This window comes from Camelina sativa, chromosome 12 (assembly GCF_000633955.1).
Source record: "Camelina sativa cultivar DH55 chromosome 12, Cs, whole genome shotgun sequence".
In the NCBI taxonomy this organism is placed as follows: Eukaryota; Viridiplantae; Streptophyta; class Magnoliopsida; order Brassicales; family Brassicaceae; genus Camelina; species Camelina sativa.
In genome coordinates this window covers 2,757,318-2,771,161 of record NC_025696.1, presented here as the reverse complement: position 1 = coordinate 2,771,161, position 13,844 = coordinate 2,757,318, and the positions used below count along the sequence as shown (strand labels likewise).

General features: G+C 33.8%; 2 protein-coding genes and 1 pseudogene across 3 annotated transcripts; 2 read left to right on the top strand and 1 right to left on the bottom strand.

Moving 5' to 3' along the window:
- LOC109128142 (auxin-induced protein 15A-like) lies at positions 1,837 to 2,535 on the top strand. Its single transcript, XM_019233943.1, has one exon. It carries the CDS (start codon positions 2,017 to 2,019, stop codon positions 2,293 to 2,295), a length of 279 nt encoding a protein of 92 aa, XP_019089488.1. The 5' UTR covers positions 1,837 to 2,016; the 3' UTR covers positions 2,296 to 2,535.
- Positions 3,584 to 5,336, top strand: LOC104729736 (annotated as a pseudogene).
- On the bottom strand, positions 6,585 to 13,789 carry LOC104729735 (pentatricopeptide repeat-containing protein MRL1, chloroplastic). 2 transcript variants are annotated; one of them, XM_010448730.2, is made up of 20 exons: positions 13,372 to 13,789; positions 12,337 to 13,240; positions 12,023 to 12,248; positions 11,819 to 11,882; positions 11,577 to 11,721; positions 11,377 to 11,492; positions 11,005 to 11,133; positions 10,662 to 10,835; positions 10,402 to 10,566; positions 10,084 to 10,224; positions 9,676 to 9,775; positions 9,462 to 9,505; positions 9,021 to 9,085; positions 8,835 to 8,926; positions 8,573 to 8,663; positions 8,151 to 8,379; positions 7,975 to 8,067; positions 7,593 to 7,641; positions 7,167 to 7,260; positions 6,585 to 7,059 (listed from the first exon to the last, which is right to left on the bottom strand). In XM_010448730.2, the coding sequence occupies exons 1-20, from the start codon at positions 13,720 to 13,722 to the stop codon at positions 6,828 to 6,830; spliced, it is 3,504 nt and encodes a 1,167-aa protein (XP_010447032.1). In that variant the 5' UTR covers positions 13,723 to 13,789; the 3' UTR covers positions 6,585 to 6,827. The 2 variants fall into 2 exon arrangements, with proteins under 2 accessions (XP_010447032.1, XP_010447033.1); XM_010448731.2 differs by lacking the exons at positions 8,835 to 8,926; positions 9,021 to 9,085 and adding an exon at positions 9,207 to 9,298 and having other exon boundaries at positions 9,397 to 9,505.

Here is a 13,844-nt window from a genome sequence, read left to right as displayed (position 1 = left end):
TTTTTTTTTTTTTTTTTTTGAACGAAAGAGGAGAATTACTTATGTGTGTATATGATGACAGTACTTGTTCAGAGCTTAAGTTGTACTTTGAAATAAGATTTGAGAAGTTGAACTAATATTCAAACCATTAAAAGCTCAAGATTTAAATATTTTACAGTAAAAACGGCGGTAAATAATTAAACTATTAATGTGGATAGTTCAACAATTTAGAAAATGACTGACTCAATTTTATCCAAATTCACTATAAATATTGCTCTGTTTGCCAAAAAAAAAAAACCAATTTATGATATCTCGTAAATTGAAAGATTCATCTTGAACTGAGAGACCAAAGTTTGGCTCTTCCTTAAATGGAAATATACACAAAACTTCGCATACCCCAAATATCAGTTTGAGATTTTGTTAATATTTCTCGAATTATAGAAGAAAATGTATACGAAAGATATTGTTTCTGACCTAATACTTACTTTTGAAAAGTTATACAAAGTAAAAGTTTGGAAATCTGAAAATAATAGTATTGAGCTTTACGAAAATGTTACATGTTTTTCTTTAACATAAGCCATGGGTTTCTTTAACATAATCTGAAAATGTTACATGTTTTTCTTTAACATAGCGATGATGCAAAAACACTAGCATAAAACATGGTAAAGTATAACACGGTAGAAGTCATACTATCTCTATAATAGTACCGTACGTGTAGAAAAACATTTTGTAATAAAAAGATAAAAATTTCACATAATATGGAATCTCTATTATGAGTTTATTTAATTTGTTTGTATTTTGAATACCCAGCTCTCTGACTTACATTATAAATATAGTATCTCAAAAGAGAAAAAAATATATAAGACTTCTTTAAGGGATTTAAAGTATTTTAAGGAATGGTGGATCACATGCATTCTGAAGAAACTAAAATGGGTTGTAAGTGATGAATAACACTAGTATGATCTAACCGTTAATAAATCAAAAGAAGACATATTTCTTCAGATAAATATATAATATTTATTGAAAATGATTGAAACAGTACTGCTGAATTTTATTATATAGTGAAACTTGTCATAATAAATGAATTAAATCATATCTAAATTATTGCATAATTAGATTGTCAAGGCTGATCATGTTACTCTCCGTTATTAGGAAGATATAATTGTGATCATAATAATGGAAATGAAACACGTGACCATTTTTTCAATAACTGCAATTTCTTGGAATAACTGTAATTGCCCCTAATTTATATATACATGCCAATAATAACAATTTTAATTAGTTTCTGTGGATTTGTTGAGTTGAGCCTATATTGAACTTCTACCTAAAAATGCTCTCTTCAACTTGATTCAACATTATAAGAACCCAAAGAAACCATGCATGTTCAATGTTTCTCATTTTCATGACTCCAAGCTTAGTAGCAAAGATTTAATAATACAAATTTTGATAAAGTCAAATTAATTTAAGATACAAAAGGGTCCTCTTAAGTGGGCTATAGGGCAACACAAATAGACTAAAAAGCCACCATTTTCAAGAGCCAACAATAGACTTGTCAAAAATGTCTATTTTCATCAATAAGGACACTTGTTTGTGTTGTCTATTCATCATAACCAATAGGACCAAACTGGTTTGCATGTAATGGCCAGAGATTTTAATAAGTGACAGAGAGTGCATGTGAGTCCTGCAACAACGGTGGGTCCACTATCTGATTATATTCATTCTTAAGTCATCCAGAAATCAGAATCAGCTTGATACCTTTTCTAGGTAAACCCTAGTTTTTTTATTTTTATTTTAAAGAATACCATGTGAAACCCTGCAAACTCTTAATATTTAAATCCAATAAAATCTGTATTATCATTAAAACATTATAACTACGAAATTTGGTTCCTTACCTATAAAGAACTCTATATATAACAACAACAACAACAACTGAAAGATAAACATAAACTCCACAGAAAAGCATCAATCTTTCTCTCGTTTCATAAAAAACAGAGTATCTCTGTAGTCTGTAGATCTATATAACTCTTGCTTTCAGAGATGGCTATTAGATTGTCGCGTGTTATGAACTCTAAACAGTCCCAAAAACAGCAAAATCGAGTCCCAAAAGGACATGTTGCCGTTTACGTCGGAGAAGAGATGGAGAACAAGAAGAGGTTCGTGGTTCCTATCTCGTATTTGAACCATCCTTCGTTTCAAGGTTTGCTTAGTCGAGCAGAAGAAGAGTTTGGTTTCAATCATCCAATAGGTGGATTAACGATTCCTTGCAGAGAAGAAACTTTTGTTGGTCTTTTGAATTCTCATGGTTGTATTGTTTGAACTTGAGAGACACATCTTTCTTTTTTGGGATCGATAGCCCAAATTCTTTTTATAGAAATTTTCCTTTTTTGGTTGTTCCCTTTGTTCATTTCTTCTACAAAGGAGAACAGATTGTTAATCAGCATGTAAATACGTTATTAATGTGTAACCAGTCAAGTCAGGTTATACTCTTATGTACTTCCAGAAAACATTGATGAAAAAACGTTCATGTTTTTGAAGATTATAAATTTTTCCGAAATATTCATTACGATGATTGATGATTTGTACGAAGAATCAATAATTACATTACACATAAGCCTGACCTAATCACTCTGTCATGAAAAGATCATTCACATTTTTTTATAGTCGTTACGTGGCTATTTGAATACGTACGCTAGTTTAATTACATTAAATTGTTATGACTTAAGATTTATTCAAATTGTCTTAACTAATTAATTACATACGCTATTCATCGCGAAATCCTACTATATTAATTGGGAAGTACAAATATAAAAATAACTTTAAAATGTGTAAAAAATTACATTCAATTGCCATTGTAAAAACTTAGTTAAAATTAAATAATTAATTAAATAAATATTTATAATTCAAAAAACGAAAATAGGGAATATCAAATAAAAGAAATTGTAGAAAAGTATAAAAAAAATCTGTTAGAATCAAAACTAATTTCTACTTAAAAAAAACTAACATATAAGATTTTTTTTACATGTTAGTTATATCTTTTTACTTACTTCACAACTATAGCAAAGATTTTAAAAAGTTTAAATAATTTTATTCATTACATGCAAATTTTTTATTGACAGGTTTTCAATAAATATTTTTAAAATACAAAAATTATAATGTAAGAAACAAATTTTTAATCACAAACCATTATAAATAACATAATAACAAAATAAATTATTACAAATTTTTATCAAAAAAAATTCAGCCTTCGGTTTTCCGCGGGATAGTATCTAGTAATTATAGAAGTTAACACATAGACCTGATTATACTATTAGTTTTAGATTATTGATAGTTATGGGAATACGATCGAGGGATCTACTCAGAGCAGCATATGCAATAGAAACCTTTGTACTGGACCACAACAATTTCATTTTCAGTTTCGACAGAACTATATATCAGATTACTTAATAATTCTGACGCAACAAAAAAAAAAAAATTCACAACTGTAACATTCAAATATATATTTTTTTAATTTTGAAAAGCCATCAAAATTTTATAGATAAAGGATCCGAACCAATTTTTTAAGCATAATACCATAAAGCTTTTGAACTGGCCATGTTCTGGAGAAATGATAGGTATATATATATCTTAATCATAATTTTATTTTTCGGCTGATTGTGATGCTTTAACTTCTGTATCATGTTGATATCATATAGAGGTATATGATTTGCAAATACTTTTAGTTTGAGTGTATATGGTATTTAGGATCATGGCAGTTGCATCGTGTATTATAAAGAAGTTTTAAAGAATGACATTCCAACAAAAAGATCACAACAGCCCTTTAGAACATCCCGAAGATTTGACAAGATTCAGATCATATCAAGACAACAACAATGTTATAGTGTAAAATATGATGAATTAAAATTTTACATGTTCTACATAGATGCGATACGTAAAAGAGATTTCTACCAAAATAGATAACAAATAATAATTAGCTATAACTATGCATGTTTGATATTCATCTCGAAAAGGCATACATGCTACAATACATTAGTAATTTCTTGGATAAAAGCACATATGTATATACTAAAAATGAAAGCGAACGTCTATGAAGACACACCGAATTAATGATGCTATCCAAAGATACCAAATGTGGAGTCTCCAACTAGAAAATTAAGAATAATTTTCTAGAAGCATCCATGTGATTAGGGACTGAAATTTGGGTGATAGATACGACTCCACAAATCAACGATCAAATTTTCAACAAATTGAAGATATTTGCGGCCGTAATGATTTGCTACTGATCAGAAGATTCGCATCAATCAGACGAAACCAATCCAATGATTAACCAAATTGAGCATTTATTATATATTCAAATCTGAAATATCAGATGGGCTACATGTATCCTGAATTTTTGCATCATGTTCATTGTAATATCATCCAATGTGCCAAGTTGCCATATGATCTATCTTCTTTCTAAGTTCTTTGGCCACTTGTTACCCCTATTATCTCTGGAAAAAGCACATATTTCTATGTTGAAGAAAAAATGAGTCAGAACTTTTCTTAATGTAATATTCAAAAAACAGTATTTATAATGATATCTTGAAATTTCAACTTAGCTTTATTATTTTTATATCAGTAAGAACATATAACTTTTTGTTGGAGAACTTGATGGATGAGTTAAGGCCATGTGAGAAGATGATATAAGTCAAACAACTTACACGAGAAAATTAAATGAAAAACAAAATAGAAACAAAAAACCCATTAAATGCTCTTAAATCATTGAAAAGTATTTTAAAAGATTTCCATTATTATAAATAGAGGCAATCGTCACCACCTTTCCTCATCTCAAAGTCTCTCAAAACATTGTGGTGATCAACAAAGAAAAAGAGAAGAAAAAAAAACTTTTATTGAAAGCAAAAAAGAAAGATGGGTCTGACCCGTTTTGCGATTTCAAATGCAACAAAGCAGATATTGAAGCTAAACTCATTGGCAAACAAAAACCGAACACCACCATCATCGGATCATGTTCCTAAAGGACACGTAGCAGTTTACGTAGGAGAACAGATTGAGATGGAGAAGAGGAGATTCGTAGTTCCAATATCGTTTCTGAATCATCCTTCTTTCAGAGAGTTCCTTAGTCGAGCAGAGGAAGAGTTTGGATTCAATCATCCAATGGGAGGTTTGACCATTCCATGTAGAGAGGAAGTGTTTCTTGATCTCATCGCTTCTCGGTTACAATAAGAAAAAGTTGGATCCGGTTTAGGAGAATTGTATTTATAGAAATCTTGAGATTGAGAATGTATCTTTTCATCAATTTTCTCACCATGTGTATTTTTTTAAATCATGGAGAATAAGAAGAATTGATATATTTCTATGCCTTCGCTAATAGCATCATGATGATTATTTCACAACATATTAATAAAAATATTAAGCTTCATTGTTTAACCTAATCTATTTACGAAAAAAAATTGTGTAAGCAACAAAAGAAGATGATAATTCCCGGGGCTGCCTATCTAAAACGAACAACTATAAGTTCATTACCGTGTCAAAACAGGATTCGAGTATTTTATGAATATTCAACTTTTAAGTGTGTTTATTCGTTATGACTTATAATATTAATTCAGTGAGCTGGATATAAGACCAAAGGCAAGCCAAATTGTATTCATTGGTTGATTATGGAGTACACTAATTGTTTTATATTGATAGTACATACTTTTCAACTCATTCCTCAATAATACAATACAAACAGATGGCGTCAGTAACTTAATTGAGAGTACTATTATACGAATTTTTTTTTTTTGTTATGGAAACGAGATGGACTAAATTACGAGTTTGTATACGACTTGTTTGAGTTGTTTCTTTTTTTTTGTTCAAATTTTGAGTTGTTTCAATAGTGACTTTATCAGAAATTACGATAAATTTGTGACTATATTATTTAACTCAAAACTTTATTGTAAGTATACCGTAAATCACTTGCAACTTTGTTACTGATAAATTTCATCTTAAATTTAGCTATATAACATAACTCTGTAGTGATATCTCCCATATATATCAATTCACTTTTTTTTTAATTATTATTATTTTTTTTTTTATAGACATCTAGGGAGCTCCGGAGCTCTATTTTGTCAATAAATTAAGTTATATAATTAAAAGTTGGAGAAGAAAATAGTGATATAAATATACAAATTAGACGACTTGAGAATCCAATGAAACCGCCTAAAATATATAGTTAGAAAAATAAACTACTTCTGTGTGCTCCTGTAAACTATAAATTTGATCTGACTGTGCTTGAATCATGAACCAATAGAATAGTTATAAGTTTTGCTTTACACAAATGCTTATATCATCTACAAAATAATTGGACCTGAATTATCATGTGGTCACGTCATGGCTTTCACATGACCATTCTTTAATTTCACAATAAACTCAGCTGCAAAAACATAGGAAATGTCATAAAGGAAAACTAAATCTCTTTCATTGTTCTTATGGGGAATATTATATTTCTGTAAATCTTTTGGAGAGATATTGTATATTAAGAGTTTCTTGAATACCTTACACGAATCATTTACTATTATATATATTCATGCGAAAACGAATAAATACATAGTCTTTTTTTTTTTTTTTTAAGATATACAGATTTACCATGCAATTAACTTACTGTGACTAACATCCTCATGCAAGAACTAAGCTTACGCAGAAGAGTAATGCAACAAAACTTGAATGTCCACTTTCTGCTGCGACGCTGGGGGGAAGAATGTTGTGATGTGACATGTACTGAGTATGAAGTTCCGTGGAACTAATCCTTCAAAAGGGGGAAACAAAAAACTCTCGGAGGTTAAGGATCAAAATGAGAGACGCCTTCTCAGTTCTCACTCAAGTGACAGATTCCCTAGCCGAATGCTGCGTTGCTGACGACTGATTTGGTTCCCTAGTGGTACTTGTGATGATCTTAAATGCCCTGGTTTCCCACCAGAGAAAGGTGAATCCACCTTTGGTTGAAACCAGTTCTTCAAAGAAACACCATTGATTCTTAATCTTGAATCCTTTCTATGATAGGGTATCCCTAACCTTCTCAACAATGCACCAATTTCTCGTCCCACCCTGTCAAAAAAAAGGGATGATCTTAGAATACTATGACTTAATACATTGTAACAATAAACATCATCACTGCATACTAAAAAAAGAAGAAGATGATACTCTTAGTTCACCTTCCTGTAAGGTCAATTGTCTTCTCGCCTTCAGGAGTCGTAAAGTCCTTTTCTTCCATTGAAATGATCAAATTAATGTGAGGTATCTTCGCACCTAAAACATACATGGGCTAAAACGTCAAGAGATTTTACTGACCTCAACTCCATTTAGAAACTTAATCAACCAGTTAGATCTCCTTTGAAATTTTTTCTTCTGAAAGTATATCTCAAAGCTTAGTTTTTTGTAGGTATTCTATCTTAACGTTGATAATTTGATCGTGGACTCCCAAGTCAAGAAAAAACAAAATACCGATACCGATTCAAGGAGAACAACGACGGTAAACTAAAGACGATTAAAGTTCACTTATATCAAGAAGTCTTTAAGATCGTTCAACTAAACTTATCCTACTTTGAAAAGCAGTGATTCTAAAAAACAGGATAGCTTACCAGCTGCAAGGCGATGCTTAAGACCTTTAAAGATGGTTAAGAGGTAAACCTGCCAAAATTTATGCATGACATAGTTAGAGCAACAATCCCAAAAAATGCTAAAACAGAGAGATATTGATTTATTTGAGATATAGATTTAAGAATTCATAATCACTGTTATTTTAAAGCAAATGTATCATGATGGAAGACAAAGGAAAGGTCAGGTATAGTTGTATAAATGGATCCTGTGTCAGAAACTTTTAGGATTCTATATATCTAACAACCAGATTGAAAACTGTAAATAAAGTTAATCCATAACCTTCGCAGCTATGAATTGCTTGGCAACCAGATGGTAATCTTGTAAAAACAAGTAAATGTCATTCCACTAAGAAAAATTATTTACCTCAGCCACGTTGTTCGGCAACTCTGTCGTGTCAAAAAGTATTGGAATTTTATTGAAGGACACAGAAGGAAGAACTCCAAGAGAAGTAGCCTCCTGCAAAATTATAAAACATATAAACTTTTGTACACCTAATGAGACCCATAAGAATCTATAGCTAAACGAAGCTACCAAAATACCTCGAGCAATGAAAATGCACGAGGATCATACTCTCCAAATCCATCAACTAGTGGGAATATGTTATGTTGTTTTTGTGAAATGTTTATGCCTAAAGTTGAAATCAGCCTATCCCGCAAAGCAGCATCGTGTGGAAGTTTCAAGCACCCCAAAACTTGTGAAACTACTTCTGTAGTAGGAACTGTTCCACCTGAAATTGTCTCTCGGTAAACCATTAAGGCCATTGATGTCCTGAAAGAAAGTGAAATTTATCAATATTAATCTGGAATGATGTCTTATGTAAGTCTTTATTGAAGAAGAGAGAGTGACAATTATTATATCAAGATTGCTCTAACTCGGAAGCATCACAAGATTCTCTCAACCTCTTCCAACATTAAGAAGAAGAGTGAGTGACTTAATACTTGCAAAAGGAAGCTACACTGACCATTTATTTTCAATTTGAGGTCGCCCTGATTTGAAGGACACAACAGGTTCACCACTAGCGCAATCCTTCTCAAACCTTCGCTTGCACAGGCCTTTACAAAACAGCAAAAAAAAAAAATGAAGCATAAGTGTTCCATCAATACAAACACTTTAGAATCTGACTGCATCATGATGGACGCATATACATCTAAAGAAATATGTAATTCTGAGGATCACAAAGAATGAGGAAAGAGATGAATACAAATTACAAAGTACGAGCTTACTGGTTATGCATCTGCACATGATGAAGTTTGGTGATATTCCATCTTCTTTGGCTTGAGAAAGGAGTTTGAAACTTACTTCAAAGTCATCCTTTCTACACAGAGAAAAGTCACGAAATAATGATTTCTCAAATCTACACTGACTAGTAGACCAAACGAGCCTAAATAATTCAACTTAAAATAAGATACCTTTCACTTGCTAGCATGAGCATAGAGTACGTGATAGTATTTGGTTTTAATCCCAAAGTCTTTATCTNACACTCTAAAATCTGACTGCATCATGATGGACGCATATACATCTAAAGAAATATGTAATTCTGAGGGTCACAAAGAATGAGGAAAGATATGAATACAAATTACAAAGTACGAGCTTACTGGTTATGCATCTGCACATGATGAAGTTTGGTGATATTCCATCTTCTTTGGCTTGAGAAAGGAGCTTGAAACTTACTTCAAAGTCATCCTTTCTACACAGAGAAAAGTCAGAAGATAATGATTTCTCAAATCTACACTGACGACTAGTGTGACCAAACGAACCTAAATAGTTCAAATTAAAATAAGATACCTTTCACTTGCTAGCATGAGCATAGAGTAAGTGATAGTATTTGGTTTTAATCCCAAAGTCTTTATCTCATTGAGATATTCCATAGCCTTGGGCAGTTGATTACCTTCACCTGTTGATAATATAAGGAGTTATACCAGTAATGATATTTTGTACGGGGTACTTCACATACTGTAAGTGCAGATATATATCATATCACATTTTTCTTTTCCATCTTGTTCTATACTATCTTCATTTTTTGTTTAAGGGAGAAGATTAAGATAGCTTTATACGAGGTCTTACACAGAGCAGTAATAAGGGCATTCATTGTTGAAACTGTTGGTCTAAGTTTGATCGACTTGATTTTTTCATAGAGCTCCAGTGCTTTCTTCCAATCCTTCGCCTGAATAACAAAAGCAAACAAATTATCAGTAGTTTCTTCATACAAGTTTAGTTCAAGAAAGTTAATGCAATCGCACCATTTCAACAATTGCAAGAGATTCCAAAGATAATGTAAACAACATCTCAAAAACTACTTTTATCAAATAAGGATCTTTTGATGCTTCCTGTTCACTTCTAGAAATCAGTGTGAAAACCTGGAACAAAATTGTGTTTCTCCTCTAGGTACCATCACGGACATTTTAATAATTTGATGTAGACAGCTAAAAACTTAAGTAATCTTCAAAAACTCTTGCAATAAGCAACACTTACGTTACAACAAGCTCCCATCAGTGAGCTATATGATATAGTTCCAAGACGTATTCCTTGAGATTTTGCATCCTGTAGAATGCCAAAAGCCTCGTCTAACATTTTTGCATGTCCTGCAACATCGATAAGTGCACTGAAAAACACCTGCAAAGATCGAAACCAAGATTACATATACATTTCATGTTTGTATACATATCTGTAAGTAAACAACACTCGCCTCAGAATTAACTCAAAAATGAATTTTTTAAAACTAGTATGCATGGAGTAAATGACACGTCATGCCTCATAAAGATCTGCAACTTTGATCATGATGTAACATACCTCGTCAGGGGTCACGCCTTTTTCTTTCATGTCCTTGTATATACTACAAGCAAATTCCCAGTCCCCAGACTTGCTGCAACTATTCACAGCAATGGTATAAACTTCTGGAGTACCCCTGATTTCATATTTATGGATCATCTGGTAAACTTCTTTTGCTCGTTCAACCTGCAATAAACTTATTCTCAAACTATTAGAAAGAGAAAAACAGAAAAAGGATCAGATAGGAAAACAGAAAAAGAACCAGAAAGAAAGCTACACACCTGACCAGCATTAAAGCATGCCTTCATCAATGCACCGATCGTGATATGATCAGGGTCTATAGGATGCGTCTCAGCCTTCATTTCAGCTAACACATCAAAAGCACGGTCAACAGCTCCTGATTGACCACATGCAGAGATGAGGGCATTGAATACAACCCGGTCTGGCTTAACATTCTACTGCATCAAACATGTCATCAATGTAACAATGGACTTTGAGATTCCAAATCAGATATGAACATATGAGCAGGAATAGCAAATATATTTTGTAGCCATGAAGAAAGAGGATATGTTTTTTTAATCTTGACACATTTTAGGAGAAAATCCAAAATTGTGGCATGCTTACCTTAGACCTTAAAATTCCATAAGCACCAAATGCCTTTGCTATTTGTCCAGCTCTACCACAGCCATCAATAAGTGCACCGAACGTGTGAAGGTTAGCTTCCACTCCAGAATTTGACATCTGGTGGAACACCTGATAATACAACTCCACAGAATAAGAAAAACAAAAAGTCCAGAGAGAGAAAGAGAGTATAAGAGCTGTGGAGATTAATTGCAGTCACAATTTAAAACTTAATTGTAAGACAAAAGAAACGTTTCCTCTGCTGGGAGACCAAGAATAGCATACGGAACAGTCAGACAAGCATTAGATTTAACAGAAATTTAACGAACCAGCCAAGTATGTATCTTTCAGGCAAAGGAAGGAAGGTTTCTATACCTCGAACATTGCATCAACTTTTCCACTTTTCGCACAACTTGATATTAAAGTTGTGTAAAGTTTGCAATCAGCAGTCATACCGTTCTCTTGTACCAGACGCAAAACTCGTCGAGCTCCTACATAAGTAACAATTCAACATTTAGGAGAAATGAAAAATTGACAAGATCGAGGATTTGATACTGGGAAACAAAACATATCACCTTCTATGTCCTGTGAGCTTGCGCAGACAGACATTAACATATTGAATGTGCTTAAGGTTGGATTTAGAATCAACTTGGTAAAGCGAAATGCTTCCTTGACAGCTCGTTGCTTCTTGCAGGCTTTAAAGAAACTTGCATGATAAATCTGATGTGAGGTAATAGGCGAACAAAATATCAGTGACAAAAAAATCCACTCTTCATGGAAAAGCAATACGAAAGCTTTGATCCATATTGCTCAGTACCTTGTCCATGTCCAGTAGATCCCTTTGGTCCAAATCTTCGAGCAAGTTTATGCAATCCTTTAGCCTATTATATATGAATAAAAACACTCTCCAAGTTAAAAAATCTAGTATCATCTCATTGGGACTAAAACATCTCAAGAAAGAATTAGCAGCGGAATAGGAAGAAAAGGACAGCCAAGATTCAAACCAGAGAATACTTATTACCTTCCATCTCTAAGTAAACGGTTGTAAGCATCATTAGTTTCTGGAGAACGTCCATTACTATTATCTAGCTTAAAAATTTGAGCAGGGAACTGAGGCATGCTTTCATCAGTCTGGTGACCCTCATGCTTCCCATCATTTGGAAATTTCCAGTCTCCATTAACATCTTTCCTAGTGTGAGATAAACCGCCGTTACCGTGTGCCACAAGTTTTTCTTCTTGAACATCACCTGAAACAGAAACCAACTAGCTTCTCATAAAGGAAACATAAGATTGTGCCAAATCCAACACAGTAAAGTATACACATTGTCAACGTACCAGTAACCTGACCAGAACTATGTCCGGGGAATTGAGTATCAATTATACCATTGTTCTTGTGGTCCAGCAATAAACTATTAGTTGCAGAAGTAACAGTAGGAGAGACTGCTTTAAGACTAGTCGACCTTGAAGACTTGGCTGATGAATGATTAGGCCCATAAAATGTGTGAATCTCTTCTCTCTTACTCTCCGTGAAGACGCTGTACTCAACAGGCTTCTGGAGCAAACCATTGTACTCAAACTCTAGCGCACGTGTATCATCTACCACAAGTGGAGAAGCAATCGACTGAATTCCCACCACTGCTTGTGAAAAATCATACTCCATACTCTTCTTCTCTTCGCTGCTTTCAACTTGTTTTTCAGGCGTTTTTACTTCCAAGGTAGCTGATTCCAAAGCAACAGACCCATTAACTATGGAAGATGAACGGGACTCATCATCTACTAAAGTATGTTCCTTTGCAACTGTGCTGACACTGGCGACAACAAACTGAGAATCCTCAGCTTCCACATCCGTTTGTTTGGGCAAAAATGAATCATACTCCATCACGGTACTTTCCTGAACTCGATGAGCCTCCTCTTCTTCCAACTCCATCACTGTAGTTCCCTGAACTCGATGAGCCTCCTCTTCTTCCAACTCCATCACTGTAGTTCCCTGAACTCGATGAGCCTCCTCTTCTTCCAACTCCATCACTGTAGTTCCCTGAACTCGATGAGCCTCCTCTTCTTCCAACTCCATCACTGTAGTTCCCTGAAGTCGATGAGCCTCCTCTTCTTCCAATTTGATAACACTTTTTTCCTCCATCTTACTGAACCCTCCATTAATTCCCACAGGACTTCCTTTATGAACATCTCCATCTAAATGTCCACTTTCTCCGCCATGAATCTTTGGAGGAGATGCTGTAACCTGAAAATTTTAGCTAGTCAGAATCAGAATTCTTATCGAATTTTATAAAAAAGGCAGCAACTTGATTATATATTGATACTCTAATGGAACTAAAACCTAGAATTGGCTATAATCAGAGAATTTGAAATTACCTTATCCGATGAGTTGCGTTTCCTGAAAGAATTGTGGCAGTAAGCGAAAGCAATGGCGGAGAAGGTAGTGACAGCAACAACAACAAGAATCAAACCAGAGTCGATAGAAGCTCTAACAACTAAACGAGGCGATCGAGTATAATAAGAGCGACGAGAATTTCGTTTCCCGGAGCGAGTTCGAAGATTATTATGAGGAGAAGAAGGACGGAGACTGTGACAACAACCGAGAAAATCACGGCGGATGGAGCGGAGACTAGAAGCCGGAAGAATCACCGGAGAGTATGAAGTTAGGGTAAGGTATTTAGACGATCTAGTGGTGGTTGATGAGACGAAGGTGGAGCTAACCTCCATTGGAGGGAGAGGCGACGAAGAGAAGAGAAGAAGATTGAGAGGATAAAGCAGTGAGCGAAAGAAAGTGAGGATATGAAATAACGAACGACCGGACTCCTTTTGGATTGTTTGCTTACGTGTCA

Excerpts from the sequence above, each read along its gene's own strand:
- LOC109128142 (XM_019233943.1), top strand. The coding sequence starts at position 2,017 with ATGGCTATTAGATTGTCGCGTGTTATGAACTCTAAACAGTCCCAAAAA.
- LOC104729735 (XM_010448731.2), bottom strand. The coding sequence starts at position 13,722 with ATGGAGGTTAGCTCCACCTTCGTCTCATCAACCACCACTAGATCGTCT. Across the intron at positions 12,249-12,336 it reads TAGTTCTGGTCAGGTTACTG|GTGATGTTCAAGAAGAAAAA; the intron begins GTACGTTGACAA and ends TTTCTGTTTCAG. Across the intron at positions 11,134-11,376 it reads AAGTTGATGCAATGTTCGAG|GTGTTCCACCAGATGTCAAA; the intron begins GTATAGAAACCT and ends TTGTATTATCAG.